Raw genomic sequence first — 17,732 nt, 5'->3', positions numbered from 1 at the left:
TACTTATCCTAGTTCAGCTTATGGGTGCAACCTTAACTCCAGAAACAAATTATATCACTTTTGGTCAGTTCATTTTATTTAGTATTTTTTTCTCCTCTCTTTTAGAGGATCTTTTTAAGATTTTTTTGGTGTGCCTTTTTTTTTTTTTTCCCTTTTTCTTTAAAGGTTTCAGAATTGACAAGTGAGCAAAATAAGTGCAATCAAAGGAAATGTTATAGGTCTGTCATATCAAAAGCCCAGTTTCTCATGTGACATACAAAGTTTCACCAATAATGTAGCATTTCAATATGGCAGGAGAGGAAGATGTTGTTATTTTTATAAATGGAATAGAGTTGTGTTTAGATTGTCAAACTTTCTTATGATGTGACTAACTTACTAAATAACATGTTTAGGAAGAGTTTAGGAGAAGGCAATGGCACCCCACTCCAGTACTCTTGCTTGGAAAATCCCATGGATGGAGGAGCCTGGTGGGCTGCAGTCCATGGGGTCGCTGAAGAGTCGGACATGACTGAGTGACTTCACTTTCACTTTTCACTTTCATGCATTGGAGAAGGAAATGGCAACCCACTCCAGTGTTCTTGCCTGGAGAATCCCAGGGATGGGGTAGCCTGGTGGGCTGCCATCTATGGGGTCGCACAGAGTCGGACACGACTGAAGCGACTTAGCAGCAGCAGCAGCAGCAGGAAGAGTTTTAAGTCAATGGTTTAAATTGTAAAAGAATTACATAGTTGTTTTTGTTGTTCAGTCACCCAGTTGTGTCTGACTCTTTGTGACCCCATAGTTTGTAACATGCCAGCCTCTTTGTCCCTCACCATGTCCCAGAGTTTGCCCAGGTTTGTGTCCATTGCATTAGTGATGCTATCCAGCCATCTCATCCTCTGATTCCTGTTTCTCCTTCTGCCCTCACTCTTTCCCAGCTGAACTGTGGTGCTGAATAAGACTCTTCAGAGTCCCTTGGACTGCAAGGAAATCAAACGAGTCAAACCTAAAGGAAATCAGTCTTGAATATTCATTAGGAGGACTGATGCTGAGCTGAAGCTCCAATACTTTGGCCACCTGATGCGAAAAACTGACTCATTGGAAAAGACCCTGATGGTAGGAAAGATTGAAGGCAGGAGGAGAAAGGGACAACAGAGGATGAGATGGTTGAATGATATCACCAACTCGATGGACATGAGTTTGAGCAAGCTCCGGGAGTTGGTGATGGACAGGGAAGCCTGGTGCTGCAGTCCATGGGTGGCAAAGAGTCAGACATGACTTAGTGACTGAACTGAATGGATGAATATGCAGTGGAGGTAAGAAATATTCAAGGGATAAGAACTTGTGAACAGTATGCCTGAAGAACAATGGAAGGAGGTCCACAATACTGTACAAGAGGCAGTGAATAAAACCATCCCAAAGAAAAAGAAAAGCAAGAAGACAAAGTGGTTATCTGAGGAGGCCTAACAAATAGCTAAAGAAAGAAGTGGAAAGCAAGGGAGAAAGGGAAAGGAATATCCAACTAAATGCAGATTTCCAAAGAACAGCACAGAGAGACAAGAAGGTCTTCTTCAATGAACAGAGTATAAAACTAGAAGAAAACAACAGAAGGGGCAAGATTGGAGATCTCTTCAGGAAAACTGGAGACATCAAGGGACCCTGTGCCCGAAGATGGGCACAATAAAGGACATAAATGGTAAAGACCTAGTAGATGCTGAAGAGATCAAGAAGAGAAGGAAAGAATACCCAACAGAACTGTATAAAAAAGATCCAGATGAACCAAATGACTGCAATGGTGTGGTCAGCAACCCAGAGCCAGACATTCTGGAGAATGAAGTCAAGTGGGGCTTAGGAAGCACTGCTGTTAATAAAGCTAGTGGATGTGACCAAATTCCAGTAGAACTATTCAAAACCCTAAAGGATGATGCCATCAAGATGTTGCATTCAATATGTCAGTAAATCTGGAAGACCAAGCAGTGTCCACAGGACTGGAAAAGGTCAATCCTCATCTCAATTCCCAAGAAGGATACTACTAAAGAATGTGATAACCATCAGACAGTTGCACTCATCTCCCATGCTAGTAAGGTCATACTTAAAATCTTGCATGCTAGGCTTCAGCATATGTGAACCAAGAACTTCCAGATGTCCAAGCTGGGTTTAGAAAAGAAAGAGTAACCAGAGATCAAATTGCCAATATTTGCTGGATCATAGACAAAGCTAGGGAATTCCATAAAAACATCTACTCTGTTTCATTGGCTAGGCCAAAGCCTTTGACTGTGTGGATCACTAACAAACTATGGAAAGCTCTTAAGAGAAGTGGGAATACCAGACCATCTTACCTGTCTCCTGAGTAACCTGTAGGTTAAACAGTTAAACCCTGTATGAAACAACTGATTGGTTCAAGACTGAAAAAGGAGTACAGCAGGGCTGTCTGCTGTCACCCTGTTTGTTTAATCTATATGCTGAGCACATCATGAAAAATGTCAGGCTGGATGAGTTAAAAGCTGGAATCAAGACAGGTGGGAGAAACATCAACAACCTCAGATATGTGGATGATACCACTTAATGGCAGAAAGTGAAGAGGAACTAAAGAGCCTCTTGATGAGGGTGAAGGAAGAGAGTGAGAGCTGGCTTAAAACTAATATTAAAGAAACAAAGATCATGGCATCTGGCCCCATTACTTCATGGCAAATAGAGGTGGAAAAGGTAGAAGTAGTGACAGATTTCCTCTTGTTGGTCTCTAAATCACTGCAGATGGTGAATGCAGCCATGAGATCAGAAGACGTCTGCTTCTTGGCAGGAAAGCTATGACAAACCTAGACAGTATGTTGAAAAGCAGAGACATTACTCTCTAACAAAGATCTGTATAGTCAAGGCTATGATCTTCCCAGTGGTCACATACAGTTGTGAGAGCTAGATCATAAAGAAAGCAGAGTGCCCAAGAATTGATACTTTCAAACTGTGGTGCTGGGCAATACTCTTGAGAGTCCCTTGGAGAGCAAGGAGATCAAACAAATCAATCTTAAGGGAAATCAACCCTGAAAACTTATTACAAGAACTGATGCTGAAGTTGAAACTCCAGTATTTTGGTCATCTGATATGAACAGTTGACTCATTGGAAAAGTCCCTGAATGGGACTTTCTTTGGGATGGTTTTGTTCACTGCCTCTTGAACAGTATTGTGGACCTCCTTCCATTGTTCTTCAGGCATACTGTTCACAAGTTCTTATCCCTTGAATATTTCTTACCTCCACTGCATATTCATCCGTTCAGTTCAGTCGCTAAGTCATGTCTGACTCTTTGCCACCCATGGACTGCAGCACCAGGCTTCCCTGTCCATCACCAACTCCCGGAGCTTGCTCAAACTCATGTCCATCGAGTTGGTGATATCATTCAACCATCTCATCCTCTGTTGTCCCTTTCTCCTCCTGCCTTCAATCTTTCCTACTATCAGGGTCTTTTCCAATGAGTCAGTTTTTCGCATCAGGTGGCCAAAGTATTGGAGCTTCAGCTCAGCATCAGTCCTCCTAATGAATATTCAAGACTGATTTCCTTTAGGTTTGACTGGTTTGATTTCCTTGCAGTCCAAGGGACTCTGAAGAGTCTTATTCAGCACCACAGTTCAAAAGCATCAATATTCATATTCAGAGGGGATTTAATTTAAGTCATACCTGACTCGCCTAGTGGTTTCCCAAGCTTTCTTTAGTTTAAGCCTGAATTTTGCTATGAGAAACTGATGATCTGAGCCACAGTCAGCTCCAGTCTTATTACAGTTTGTCTAATTTGGCTACAAAGAATGTAATAGATTTTATTTCGGTATTGGCTATTTGCTGATGTCTATGTGTAAAGTCATTTCTTGCCTTTGCCCTGCTTCATTTTGTTCTCCAAGGCTAAACTTGCCTGTTATTCCAAGTATCTTTTGACTTCCTACTTTTGCATTCCAGTCCCCAGTGATGAGTAGAACTTCTTTTTTTGGTATTAGTTCTAGGAGGTCTTCTGGGTCTTCATAGAACTGATCAACTTTTTTGGCATTGGTGATAGGAGCATAGACTTGGATTACTGTGGTGTTGAATAACTTGCCTTGGAAATGAACTGAGATCATTCTGTCATTTTTGAGGTTGCACCCAAGTACTGCATTTCAGACTCCATTATTGATTATGAGGGCTACTTCATTTCTTCTAAGGGATTCTTGCCCACAGTAGTAGGTATAATGGTCATCTGAATTAAATTCGCCCATTCCCATGCATTTTGGTTCACTGATTCAAAAGATGTCAGTGTTTATTCTTACCATCTCTTGCTTGACCGTGTTCAGTTTACCTTGATTCGTGGAGCTAACATTCCAGGTTCCTATGCAATACTGTTCTTTGTAGTGTCAAATTTTACTTTAACCACCAGACATCCACAACTGAGCATCATTTCCACTTTGGCCAACTCACTTCATTCCCTCTGGAGCTATTAGTAGTTCTCCTCTGCTCTTCTCCAGTAGCATATGGGACACCTTCAGACCTGGAGGACTCATCTTTTGGTGTCATATCTTTTGTCCTTTTATACAGTTCATGAAGTTCTCATGGCACATATACTGGAGTGGGTCCCTCTTCCAGTGGATCACGTTTTGGCAGAACTCTCCACTATGACCCGTCTGTCTTGGGTGGCCCTACATGTCATGGATCATAGCTTCATCAAGTTATGCAAGCCTATTTGCCATGACAAGGCAGTGATCCGTGAAGGGGGAATTACCTAGGTGGCCTGTTAAGGAATATAGATTTCTGGGCCCTACCTCTAGACATTGTGGTTTATTGGTCTGAATTGGACTCAGCATTTTGACAAGCATTTCTGGTTTTTCTAATGCAAGTCTTCCCTGGATTGCCCTCTTTGTAAAACTGCCTTAGAGAAATTCTAAAACTGAAAATTATGTAGAATAAATTATCTTGTTGAAAGAAAAAGGTTCATATGTGAAAGTATTCTACCTTAGAACTAGTTTATATGACACCTTGATTTTACTCACTAGAAACTAAAGTTCCCCTTCAAATATATGAGCATTCTAGATTTCAAGATGTAATTGCTGAAGCTTTCAAGATGTAACCGATGCTTCTTTATTTTGTCCCTATATATTTTCTAGCACCTTGAGTCTTGGGAATGGCAGATTAACTGTACTCAGTGTCCAGTTCCAACCAGATATTACAAAATATAGTATATCACTTGATAATTAAGCATATACATTGTGGCATGTAAAACTACGTTTCCTTTCTATACTCTTTATGACATGGATATGAATAATTGTTTATTTAATTTAAATATTATTAGATATTTACATATGAAAAGTACATTATAAGGAAAAAACTATTAGATCAATATCCAAGTCCTGCTTTTAAGATTTTTCTTTTCTTTTCTTTAAAAATTTTTTTAAATTTATTAAGATCATAGATATTTATTGTTTGAATTTTTTAGAGTATGTATATGCAGGGTAAACTTCTGGCAAAAATTTTTCCATATATATTGCCAAGCACAGTTTTATATGATCTTACCTTAGTTGTAAGGTAACAAAGAACCGTATTTTGGTTTCTATTTTTTAAAGTGATAAATAAGGTTTCTGCTTTTTTCTCTTGCAGTACTGTTGTCCAGACATGATAAATAACGTCTTGGGGCTGGCTAAAACAGAAATTTCAAGTACAGCAAATAAAAATAAAACTATTGATTCAGAAAAAGGAAAACTGATTATGTTAGTTAATGACTTTTATTATGGGAAACATGAAGGAGATGTCCAGGAAGAACAGAAGACTTACACAACCTTTAAATGTTTCAGTTGCTTGAAAATTCTTAAAAATAATATTAGGTATGTAAGCATTTATTTTTATTTCTATTTGAAAATTGGAATGCTACAGGTTGTATCTTTATCTTGCATTTTTAATGTTATTCTAGATAAGTAATTTTAACACTTTGAGCTAAGCACAAAGGCAAATTCTTTTGTTGAAAAGCTTTTGTTCTTTCTTAGATATTAGACTTGACTCTTAGATCCAGTTAGTTGTGTTTCTTTAAAATAGCTTAAAAAGGACAAACTATATTTCCAAAAAAATTAATTTATTTTCCCTGTATTATCAGTGATCTAGGAATTTTCATGAGATAATTTTCCTAGTTAGCTGCCTTTGAATTTTACTTTTTTCATATCACAAGAAGAACTACTTACTGATATTTTGTCCAGTTTGACTTCTTATATACTCATGCTCAAATCTTGCAATTTATAATTTTTAGAACATTTATCTTATAGTGATCTTGGGAGAAGTACAAGTTCTAGGAAATATGACTGCTTTGATTTTAAATTTAAGCCCTTTAAGAATTAGAGATTTAATTTCAGTGGAATTTTGAAATTTGTACTCATAAATACTTTACATTTTAGGAATTTATGCTTTGTAATCTTTGAATTACATGGGATATTAGTAACTGTCATCCCATAAATAAGTTAGTTACAAGATTAAAAAGACATATTGATTGATATTTTTCATTGGTTACACAGCTTGACATTTATATTTGGTAAGGTTTTTTAACATCATTTTATTATAAAAATTTTCAGCATTCAGCAAATTTAAAAATATTTTATAATGGATACAACTGTATACTTATCATCTTGATTCTACTGTTAACATTTAACTGTACTTGTTTTATTGTGTATCTAGTCATCCTTCCTTCAAACTATTTGGGGTTTTTTTATATGTTTCAAAGTAAGTTGCAGATGTCTGTGTATTTCTTCAGGTGAGATGTGTGTGTACAAAGATAAAAAGGCATACGTTTTTTGTTTATGCCTCATGACTATTATTATATAAGCATTCTTAGGCACCTATAGGTTACTTCTAGATCCAGTATTTATTTTATTTTCCTGTGAGTTCTTAAGGTCTGAAAAGAAGCATATAGAAAAACCCTGAAATAAACTGTGATAAACTCCTGTGATAATAATTTTTTATGATAGTGCTTTATAGTTTTAGAAATTCTTTTACATATATTATTTCATGTGAGTTGTCACATTTATCTCCTTTCATCAAATTTTAACAGCCATTAATAGCTAATGGTCCCAGTAAGTTTAACAGAATGAGCATTGTACTTTGTGATATAATACTGAAGTAGTCCCCTGGAGCAGGAAATGGCAACCTGCTTCAGTATTCTTGCCTGGAAAATTGCACGGACTGAGGAGCCCAGTGGGCTATATATATAGTCCATGGGGTTGCAAAGAGTCAGACACTGAGCGTGCACACACATTGAAACAATATTACAATAGAACTTGGCCTCCTACTTTTATATTTTTACCACTTTAATAGTAAAACATACCAGAAGAATCATGTTAATATAAAATGCATAGAAATATGGTTTCCTGGCTTAGTTCTTTGTTATACTTAAATGTTATATATATGATATTAGAATATATTTCAGTAGTTGTTTTTTTGGATTTTCCTTTGAGATTAACACAGTAATATTAAACATATGAAGGTAAATTTTCTTTTTTGTTATTATTTTAGAATACTAGTTACATATTTCTAAAGAGTCCTAATACTAGAAATTTTAAGCACACAGCATCTGGGAACATCCAGGAATTGAATGTTTTTGAAATACTGATTATTTAGTAAGCATAACCTTAATAGAAAACATTTTATGACCAAAGAAGTTATACGTGTTAAGTAATATTTCACCTTGACAGTAGAAACTGGGAGGGTAAATTGATGTTTGTAGAGGAATGGTAAGAAACTGATAACTGTAGATTTTTATTCTCTTCCCTGTCAGTGTATTGTGGTATGGTTTTTTCCTCCCCTACATTGAGTGTCACACAAAACATGTTTATTTTATTTTGTGAATATATTTGCAAGATGTTTGTGTTTTTTGTTTTCCTTGTTTCCATTTGTTGGTTTAAGTAGTATGTTTAAGTAGTATGAGATCCTGATGGGGGCTCATGTTGAGAGAAAGCATGCTCATTAAGAGATTATATTATATAGATACACTTTAATTTTGAAAATTGTAAGCTGAGAGGTTAATGGCTTATGACATTTTCTCTATATGTAAATATTTAGCCAAGACTAGGATTTATAATAGGTGTTTGTAGAGCTGGTGTTAAAACCAAAGGAATACTAAAAGATATTTCAAAATATACCATAACCTGTACTAAAGAGTAGTGTTATGTGAGATGTGAAAAAAAAAATACTGTAACATTTATGATGATTGCTATCCAGATGGATAAGATCACTTAGTTTTCAACATTATTTCCTTTAGTGTCTCAAAGTGAGTAATTGTTAATAGTTGACCCAGTCTAAAAATTGTTATTTTGATTGAATAACTTTACTTTCAAATTCACCAAAAAGCTTCAGTAAGCTCTTTTAAATAGGTATTCCCATTTATATTGTACTCTCTGCCATTGAAGGTCATAGTTCCTGCTCATAAGAAGCCTTTTAAGGAAGCTGAAATAGCAGAATGTAAAACTGAAAAATGGACTTTGCCTACAAAGGGCTCAGTCTGCAAGTTAAAGTGAAGTCTTCGCTAACAGTAAACCAGTATCATTAAATAAAACAAAAGGTTCTTGTAATTGTAGGCATTAAAATTGCTGTTACACGCATTTAAAAACCAAGACACAAGTAAAAATGCCAGTAATTTGTCTTTTAAGCAGCTGGAATCTATTGTATATCTTCAGAGCCTTAAAAGATTTCTCTCATGATTCTAGCTGATTTTAATGGTAGAGTTTCCTTCCTTTCAGTATTTTATTTTAAAATGTAAGTAGTATTTCTTTTATGGAGAAGAAATCTGCTGTTTTATATTTAAAAAATTTTAATAATCTGAAATGATTAAAATAAATTTCTGATATTTCAAATTAATGCTAATAACTATTTTTAGACAAAGATGAAAACGTGTTTACTTAGCTACTTAATGAAAGTCATTATTTAAAGTGCACACTCTTCTAGAGGACTTTAAGGCTTTTGAAATTTTATTTTCATTAATTTATCTATAATTTTAAGATTTAGATTCAAGTACTTATTAGTGAGATTTTTGTTTTTAAATCTGAATTTTTGCACCTGTTGACAATCATTGATAGGTTTATGAACCACATGAAACATCATTTGGAACTTGAGAAGCAGAGCAGTGAAAGCTGGGAAAACCACACCACCTGCCAGCACTGCTACCGTCAGTTTCCCACACCATTTCAACTGCAGTGTCACATTGAAAGTACACACACACCCCATGAATTCTCTAGTAAGTTACAGTTTCATTTAAGTATTGCGTATTTGTTGATTTTTAACAATATAAACTCTGAAAAGAGTTTGTTACTGAACTCTGAACAAGTGTGGTAGAAAAACAAGAATAAAAAAAAACTTTGGAATTTGAGAGTAAAGTTGAAAAAGTTAATTTTTAACTTATACAGTTTTTTAATAAAATTAGTTACTGAAATTCCATCTTAATAAATAATTCATTATGGTAAATAACTTGTGCATTACATGTGGAGGACTAAATTAGAAGGCTCAGATCATAGTTTTCAAAGTGCAATCAATGCCCTTCTTTTAAACTTGAGTAAGAAAAGTAAATACAGTGTTAGTTAAAATCACATACTTTGGATCAAGACAGCTTGGGTTCATATCCAAGCTCTGCCTCGTAATATGTGATTCTAATGTGATCTCTAGCAGGTCACTTAATATTTGAATAATGGGGATGATAGAAATACCTGCTTCATAATGTTTTGATGGGAATTGAGTGAGTTAGTCAAGTCCTTAGAACTGTGCTTGGCCACAGTAAACAACTATGGAACTGTACACCATCACCACCACTGCCAATATTACTACTACTATTGTTGATATAGATATACAAAATGAATTGTAAATGTATGTATCTGATTTTGTTTCTTTGCCTTGAGAGGATTTTTTCTTTTAAACTGAAGTGTAATTGACATTTAACATTGTATTAGTTTCAGGTGTACAATATAGATTGAATACTTATGTGTATGTATATAATGATACAATGTCTTTTTCCCCCCCACTTTTAGCCATTTGCAAAATATGTGAATTGTCATTTGAAACAGAGCATATCCTTTTACAACATATGAAGGACAATCATAAACCTGGTGAAATGCCATATATTTGCCAGGTATATACATATTTTATTGTATATGTTGTGTTTGGTTGGTTTGTTTGTTATTTGTTTTGGTTACAAGATTTAAACCTATTAAGCCAGGCTTCCCTGATGGCTCAGATCATAAAGAATCTGCCTGTAATGTGAGAGACCTGGGTTCGATCCCTTGGTTGGGAAAATCCCCTGGAGAAGGGAATGGCTACCCACTCTAGTATTCTTGCCTGGAGAATTCCACAGACAGAGGAGCCTGGCGGGTTACAGCCCATGGGGTTGCAAAGAGTTGGACACGACTGACTTTTACTTTCAGGCCAGGCATCAGCAAATTTTTTGTATAAAGGGCACGATAGTAAATATTCAGGTTTTGATGATCATAGGTTTCTGTTGGAACAAATCAACTCTGCCATTGTAGCACAGAGGCAGTCATAGACAATAAGTAAACGAATGGATGTGACTGTGTTTCAATAGAACTTTATTTATGGACACTGAAGTTTGAATTTTATATAATTTCCTTGTGTTATGAAATATATTCTTTTATTTTTCTAACAATTTTGATAAAATTAGTTACTAAAATTAAAATCTATTTTGTAAATAACTTAGTAGAAAGTCTGTTGGCATAACTCATATATTGTTGTGTGGGGTCAGCAGAGAGTTGGAATTGACCCATAGGCCATTGTTTGCACACTCCTGTATTAGACAAAGAAAAAGCCCTGTGGCAGAAAGACAAACATAGACTTATCTTAACCTACAGGGAAGAATATAGGCATACAAAGGGGAATATGAAATGCTTTTAATTCAGAGGACCCTACCAAATGCTTTGGGACAAGTTCTTTTCCAGAATTTGGAGAAATGGGAAAGTAAGGTAAAAATAAACTGTCATTCCATAGCCTGGAGACCATTTATAATCTAAGGAAAGATGCTGTTTTATGTAGCAATTAAGAAGGAACTTTATAGGACCAGAGGTGTCAGAGTTAGATAATTCAAGTCAAGATTGGGGGTGATAAAAAATATCTGATAAAAGAGAATCTAGTTATATTTTGAGAAGTATCCTTAAGCTTTGAAAACTAACTCTTCTGTTTCAAAGATTATCTTTTGATGTTTTTATTAATAGGATTCTAGGTTATGTAGGCATTAGACAGAATTAATAGTACATAGTGTTCTTCTGAACAAATGACCTATCACTGTTACTTTGAAATTGGATATCATTATAAATTTTCAGACTAAATCAGATTTTTTTTTGTAGGTTTGCAATTATAGATCATCATCATTTTCTGATGTAGAAACTCATTTTAGAACATCTCATGAAAACACCAAGAACTTGCTATGTCCATTTTGTCTCAAAGTTATTAAAATTGCAACACCCTATATGCATCATTATATGAAGCATCAGGTGAGATCTGCTAGTTCTTATTCATTTATGTTGTTTTAGAGAAAGGATAGATTATGACTTAGAACATTGTTTAGATTTGTTCTGCAAGGGAAGCAGCATTGTTCCAAATGACATGATTAAGTTACAATTTATTCTAAGTTACTGGTGAAACTCCCACTTCTTTTCCTTGCTTCCTTTCTGATGATACTATGGTTCATACATGATAATTTTGAAAGATAGCTAGAAATACCAGGAAATCTCGAATTGAAGGAAAAAAGAGAAGATGAGTGGAGGAATATCCAAAAGAATGGGTATTTCAGAGGCTAAGAGTAGGACTGGGGAAGGTAATTATCATGAGCAGGGGAAAAGATGAGTTCGAACTGATAAAGAAAAGGTTGATAACTCATAATCGTGTTTTATTCTTTCTCTTCAAACTGTATTTCCACTTTTAGCCCCCATATTATAAGAAGACATGTTGGCATCATTGACCAGGAATGGTCTTTTATAGCTGCCCAGAAAATAGTAGTGACACTTACTGCTGATACATGAACTCTGACAGAGAACTCTATTTAGTTCTACTATGTAATTTTGGGGACCCAGTATTAGTGCTTATACCTGTGTCTTGAATTCTGATATTATGCTTACTGGTTGTTTTCCTGAAGCAATTAAGTCATCCTTTGTTTGGGCTGAAAAGTTCAATGCAACACTGCTCCTGTTCTTTTTTTTTTTTTTAATTTAAATTTATTTATTTTAAGTGGAGGTTAATTACTTTACAATATTGTATTGGTTTTGCCATATATCAACATGAATCTGCCATGGGTGTACACATGCTCCCCATCCTGAACCCCCGCCCACCTCCCTCCCCATACCATCCCTCTCGGTCATCCCAGTGCACCAGCCCCAAGCATCCTGTATCCTGCATCGAACCTGGACTGGCGATTCGTTTCTTATATGATATTATACATGTTTCAATGCCATTCTCCCAAATCATCCCACCCTCTCCCTCTCCCACAGAGTCCAAAAGACTGTTCTATACATCTGTGTCTCTTTTGCTGTCTCGCATGCAGGGTTATTGTTACCATCTTTCTAAATTCCATATATATGCATTAGTATACTGTATTGGTGTCTTTCTTTCTGGCTTACTTCACTCTGTATAATAGGCTCCAGTTTCATCCACCTCGTTAGAACTGATTCAAATGTATTCTTTTTAATGGCTGAGTAATACTCCATTGTGTGTATGTATCACAGCTTTTGTATCCATTCATTTGCTGATGGACATCTAGGTTGCTTCCATGTCCTGGCTATTATAAACAGCGCTGTGATGAACATTGGGGTACACGTGTCTCTTTCAATTCTGGTTTCCTCAGTGTGTATGCCCAGCAGTGGGATTGCTGGGTCATAAGGCAGTTCTATTTCCAGTTTTTAAGGAATCTCCACACTGTTCTCCATAGTGGCTGTACTAGTTTGCATTCCCACCAACAGTATAATAGGGTTCCCTTTTCTCCACACCCTCTCCAGCATTTATTGCTTGTAGACTTTTGGATAGCAGCCATTCTGACTGGCGTGAAATGGTACCTCATTGTGGTTTTGATTTGCATTTCTCTGATAATGAGTAATGTTGAGCATCTTTTCATATGTTTGTTAGCCATTTGTATGTCTTCTTTGGAGAAATGTCTATTTAGTTGTTCGGCCCATTTTTTGAGTGGGCTGTTTATTTTTCTGGAATTGAGCTGCAGGAGTTGCTTGTATATTTTTGAGATTAGTTGTTTGTCAGTTGTTTCATTTGCTATTATTTTCTCCCATTCTGAAGGCTGTCTTTTCACCTTGCTTATAGTTTCCTTTGTTGTGCAGAAGCTTTTAATTTTAATTAGGTCCCATTTGTTTATTTTTGCTTTTATTTCCAATATTCTGGGAGGTGGGTCATAGAGGATCCTGCTGTGATGTATGTCAGAGAGTGTTTTGCCTATGTTTTCCTCTAGGAGTTTTATAGTTTCTGGTCTTACATTTAGATCTTTAATCCATTTTAGGTTTATTTTGGTGTATGGTGTTAGAAAGTGTTCTAGTTTCACTCTTTTACAAGTGGTTGACCAGTTTTCTCAGCACCACTTGTTAAAGAGATTGTCTTTTCTCCATTGTATATTCTTGCCTCCTTTGTCAAAGATATGGTGTCCATAGGTGTGTGGATTTATCTATGGGCTTTCTATTTTGTTGCATTGATCTATATTTCTGTCTTTGTGCCAGTACCATACTGTCTTGATGACTGTGGCTTTGTAGTAGAGCCTGAAGTCAGGCAGGTTGATTCCTCCAGTTCCATTCTTCTTTCTCAAGATAGCATTGGCTATTCGAGGTTTTTTTGTATTTCCATACAAATTTTTTATTTGTTCTAGCTCTGTGGAAAATACCATTGGTAGCTTGATAGGGATTGCATTGAATCTATAGATTGCTTTCGGTAGAAAATACTCATTTTCACTATATTGATTCTTCCGATCCATAAGCATGGTATATTTCTCCATCTGTTAGTGTCCTCTTTGATTTCTTTCACCAGTGTTTTATAGTTTTCTATATATAGGTCTTTAGTTTCTTTAGGTAGATATATTCCTACATATTTTATTCTTTTCGTTGCAATGGTGAATGGAATTGTTTCTGATTCTGTTCTTAAATACTTGAAAGAACACTAACAGTGCTTTTGCCAAAACCAGAAGTTAGTGGATTTATTGAATCTGATCATTTTACCAACTTTTGCCACCTCTCGAATTAGCTCAATGCATTTTCTTGTTACTGATTAAACTGACATGTCAGTTTTTTCAGCATTGGTGCTCACCTTGCTTTCCACTCTAGTCATTAGATAATCATGAAATTGTCTTGTGGTTTTTCATTGGAAAAGATCATAAAAGTAGAATTTCCTAATAAATTTGGGATCACCTGTGCTGTGACTGACAAAATGTAACGTGTGTTTTGACAAAATGTGGTCCACTGAAGAAGGGAATGGCAAACCACTTGCCACAAAGTATTCTTGCCTTTATAACTCCATGAACAGTATGAAAAGTTAAAAAGATAGGACACTGAAAGATGAACTGCCCAATATGCTACTGGAGGTCAGTGGTGAAATAACTCCAGAAAGAATGAAGAGATGGAGCCAGAGCAAAAACAGCACCCAGTTGTGGATGACTGGTGATGGAAGCAAGGTCCAATGCTGTAAAGTGCAATATTGCATAGGAACCTGGAATGTTAAGTCCATGAGTCAAGGCAAATTGGAAGTGGTCAAACAGATGAAAAGAGTGAACGTTGACATTTTAGGAATCAGCAAACTAAAATGGACTGGAATGGGTGAATTTAACTCAGATGACCTTTATATCTACTACTGTGGGCAAGAATCCCTTAGAAGAAATGGAGTAGCCATCATAATCAACAAGAGTCCAAAATGCAGTATTTGGATGCAATCTCAAAAATGAGAGAATGATCTCTCTTTGTTTCCAAGGCAAACCATTCAATATCAAGGTAATCAAAGTCTATGCCCCAACCAGTAATGCTAAAGAAGCTGAAGTTGAATGGCTCTATGAAGACCTACAAGACCTTTTAGAACTAAAACCCCAAAAAGATGTCCTTTTCATTATAGGGGACTGGAATGCAAAAGTAGGAAGTCAAGAAACACCTGGAGTAACAGAAAAATTTGGCCTTGGAGAACAGAATGAAGCAGGGCTAAGGCTAATAGAGTTTTGCCAAGAGAACGCACTGATCATTGCAAACACCCTCTTCCAACAACACAAGAGAAGACTCTACACATGGACATCACCAGATAGCCAACACTGAAATTGGACTGATTATATTCTTTGCAGCCAGAGGTGGAGAAGCTCTATACAATCAGCAAAAACAAGACCGGGAGCTGACTGTGGCTCAGGTCATGAACTCCTTATTGCCAAATTCAGACTTAAATTGAAGAAAATACGGAAAACCACTAGACCATTCAGGTATGACCTAAATCAAATCCCTTACGATTATACAGTAGAAATGAGAAATAGACAATAGAGTGCCTGATGAACTATGGATGGAGGTTTGTGACATTGTACGGGAGACAGGAATCAAGACCATTCCCAAGAAAAAGAAATGGCTGTCTGAGGAGGCCTTACAAATAGCTGTGTAAAGAAGAGAAGTGAAAAGCAAAGGAGAAAAGGAAAGATATAAGCATCTGAATGCAGAGTTCCAAAGAATAGCAAGGAGAGATAAGAAAGCCTTCCTTAGCGATCAGTGCAAAGAAATAGAGGAAAACAATAGAATGGGAAAGACTAGAGATTTCTTCAAGAAAATTAAAGATATCAAGGGAACATTTCATGCAAAGATGGGCTCACTAAAGGACAGAAATGGTATGGACTTAACAAAAGCAGAAGATATTAAGAGGTGGCAAGAATACACAGAAGAACTATACAAAAAAGAGCTTCACAACCCAGGTAATCACGATGGTGTGATCGCTGACCTAGAGCCAGACATCCTGGAATGTGAAGTCAAGTGGGCCCTAGGAAGCATCACTATTAACAAAGCTAGTGGAGGTGATGGAATTCCTGTTGAGCTATTTCAAATCCTGAAAGATGATGCTGTAAAAGTGCTGCACTCAGTATGCCAGCAAATTTGAAAAAGGCAGCAATGGCCACAGGACTGGAAAAGGTCAGTTTTCATTCCAATCCCAAAGAAAGGCAATGCCAGAGAATGCTCAACCTACCACACAATTGCACTCCTCTCACACACTAGTAAAGTAATGCTCAAAGTTCTCCAATTAAAATAAATAAATTTATATAAAAAAAAAATTCTCCAAGCCAGGCTTCAACAATACTTGAACCATGAACTTCCAGATGTTCAAGCTGGTTTTTGAAAAGGTAGAGGAACCAGAGATCAAATTGCCAACATCTGTTGGATCATCAAAAAGGCAAGAGAGTTCCAGAAAAACATCTATTTCTGCTTTATTGACTATGACAAAGCCTTTGACTGTGTGGATCACCACAAACTGGGGAAAATTCTGGAAGAGGTGGGAATATCAGACCACCTGACCTGCCTCTTGAGAAATGTGTATGCAGGTCAGGAAGCAACAGTAAGACTTGGAACGACAGACTGGTTCCAAATAGGAAAAGAAGTATGTCAAGGTGTATATTGTCACCCTGCTTATATAACTTATATGTAGAGTACATCATGAGAAATGCTGGGCTGAATGAAGCACAAGCTGGAATCAAGATTGCCAGGAAAAATTATCAGTAACCTCAGATATGCAGGTGACACCACCCTTATGGCAGAAAGCGAAGAAGGACTAAAGAGTCTCTTGATGAAAGTGAAAGAGGAGAGTGAAAAAAAGTTGGCTTAAAGCTCAACATTCAGAAAATGAAGATTCTGGCATCTGTTCCCATCACTTCATGGCAAATAGATGGGGAAACAGTGGAAATAGTGGCAGACTTTATTTTTGGGGGGTTCCAAAATCACTGCAGTTGGTGACTGCAGCCATGAAATTAAAAGACGCCTGCTCCTTGGAAGAAAAGTTATCACCAAACTAGACAGCATGTTTAAAAGCAGAAACATTATTTGCCAACAAAGGCCTGTCTAGTCAAGGCTATTGTTTTTCCAGTAGTCATGTATGGATATGAGAGTTGGACTATGAAAAGAGCTGAGCACCGAAGAATTGATGCTTTTGAACTGTGGTATTGGAGAAGACCCGAGAGTCCCTTGGAGTGCAAGGAGATCCAGCCAGTTCATCCTAAAGGAAATCAGTCCTGAATATTCATTGAAAGGACTGATGTTGAAGCTGAAACTCCAATACTTTGGCCACCTGATGTGAAGAGCTAACCCATTTGAAAAGACCTTGATTCTGGGAAAGATTGAAGGCGGGAGGAGAAGGGGATGACAGAGAATGAGATGGTTGGATGGCATCACTGACTCAATGGACATGAGTTTGAGTATACTCCTGGAGTTGGTGATGGACAGGTAGGTCTGGTGTGCTGTAGTCCATGGGGTCTCAAAGAATTGGACACGACTGAGTGACTGAACTGAACTGAACTGAACTTTGCTGTGACTGGGATGCTACCTATCTTTGAGAAGTTCTGGCAAGATCTCTCTATTTTGTATTTCCCCAGCAGTGTTCATCAGGTGTTCATAGATGTCCCCCTCCAGTTGCTACTGGTAAATAAATTTGGCGAAGCACAGATTTACAAAATTAAATTGTTCTTTTTTAAAATAGGACTCCTCGGAAATTTTAATATGCTAATGGACATTGTACATCTCTAAACAGGGATATAGTGTTTATTCCCCAGACTTATTTG

General features: G+C 36.6%; 1 protein-coding gene across 9 annotated transcripts in view; it reads left to right on the top strand.

Annotated features, from left to right (window-relative positions):
• The window catches only part of ZNF280D (zinc finger protein 280D), a 127,074-nt gene that overhangs the window by 54,846 nt on the left and 54,496 nt on the right, over positions 1-17,732 (top strand). For all 9 annotated transcript variants that reach the window (XR_011465660.1, XM_070377965.1, XM_070377961.1 and 6 more), the window contains 4 exons: positions 5,588-5,811; positions 9,043-9,200; positions 9,985-10,085; positions 11,311-11,457. Coding sequence is in view for 8 of the 9 variants with exons in the window: in XM_070377965.1 (XP_070234066.1) it covers positions 5,588-5,811; positions 9,043-9,200; positions 9,985-10,085; positions 11,311-11,457 (630 nt within the window). In the remaining variant the exon portion in view is untranslated. The remainder of the gene's footprint in view (positions 1-5,587; positions 5,812-9,042; positions 9,201-9,984; positions 10,086-11,310; positions 11,458-17,732) is intronic.

Source organism: Bos mutus, chromosome 10 (assembly GCF_027580195.1).
Source record: "Bos mutus isolate GX-2022 chromosome 10, NWIPB_WYAK_1.1, whole genome shotgun sequence".
Lineage (NCBI taxonomy): Eukaryota > Metazoa > Chordata > Mammalia > Artiodactyla > Bovidae > Bos > Bos mutus.
The sequence above is the reverse complement of the archived record's forward strand: the minus strand, read 5'-3'. Positions and strand labels throughout refer to the sequence as shown.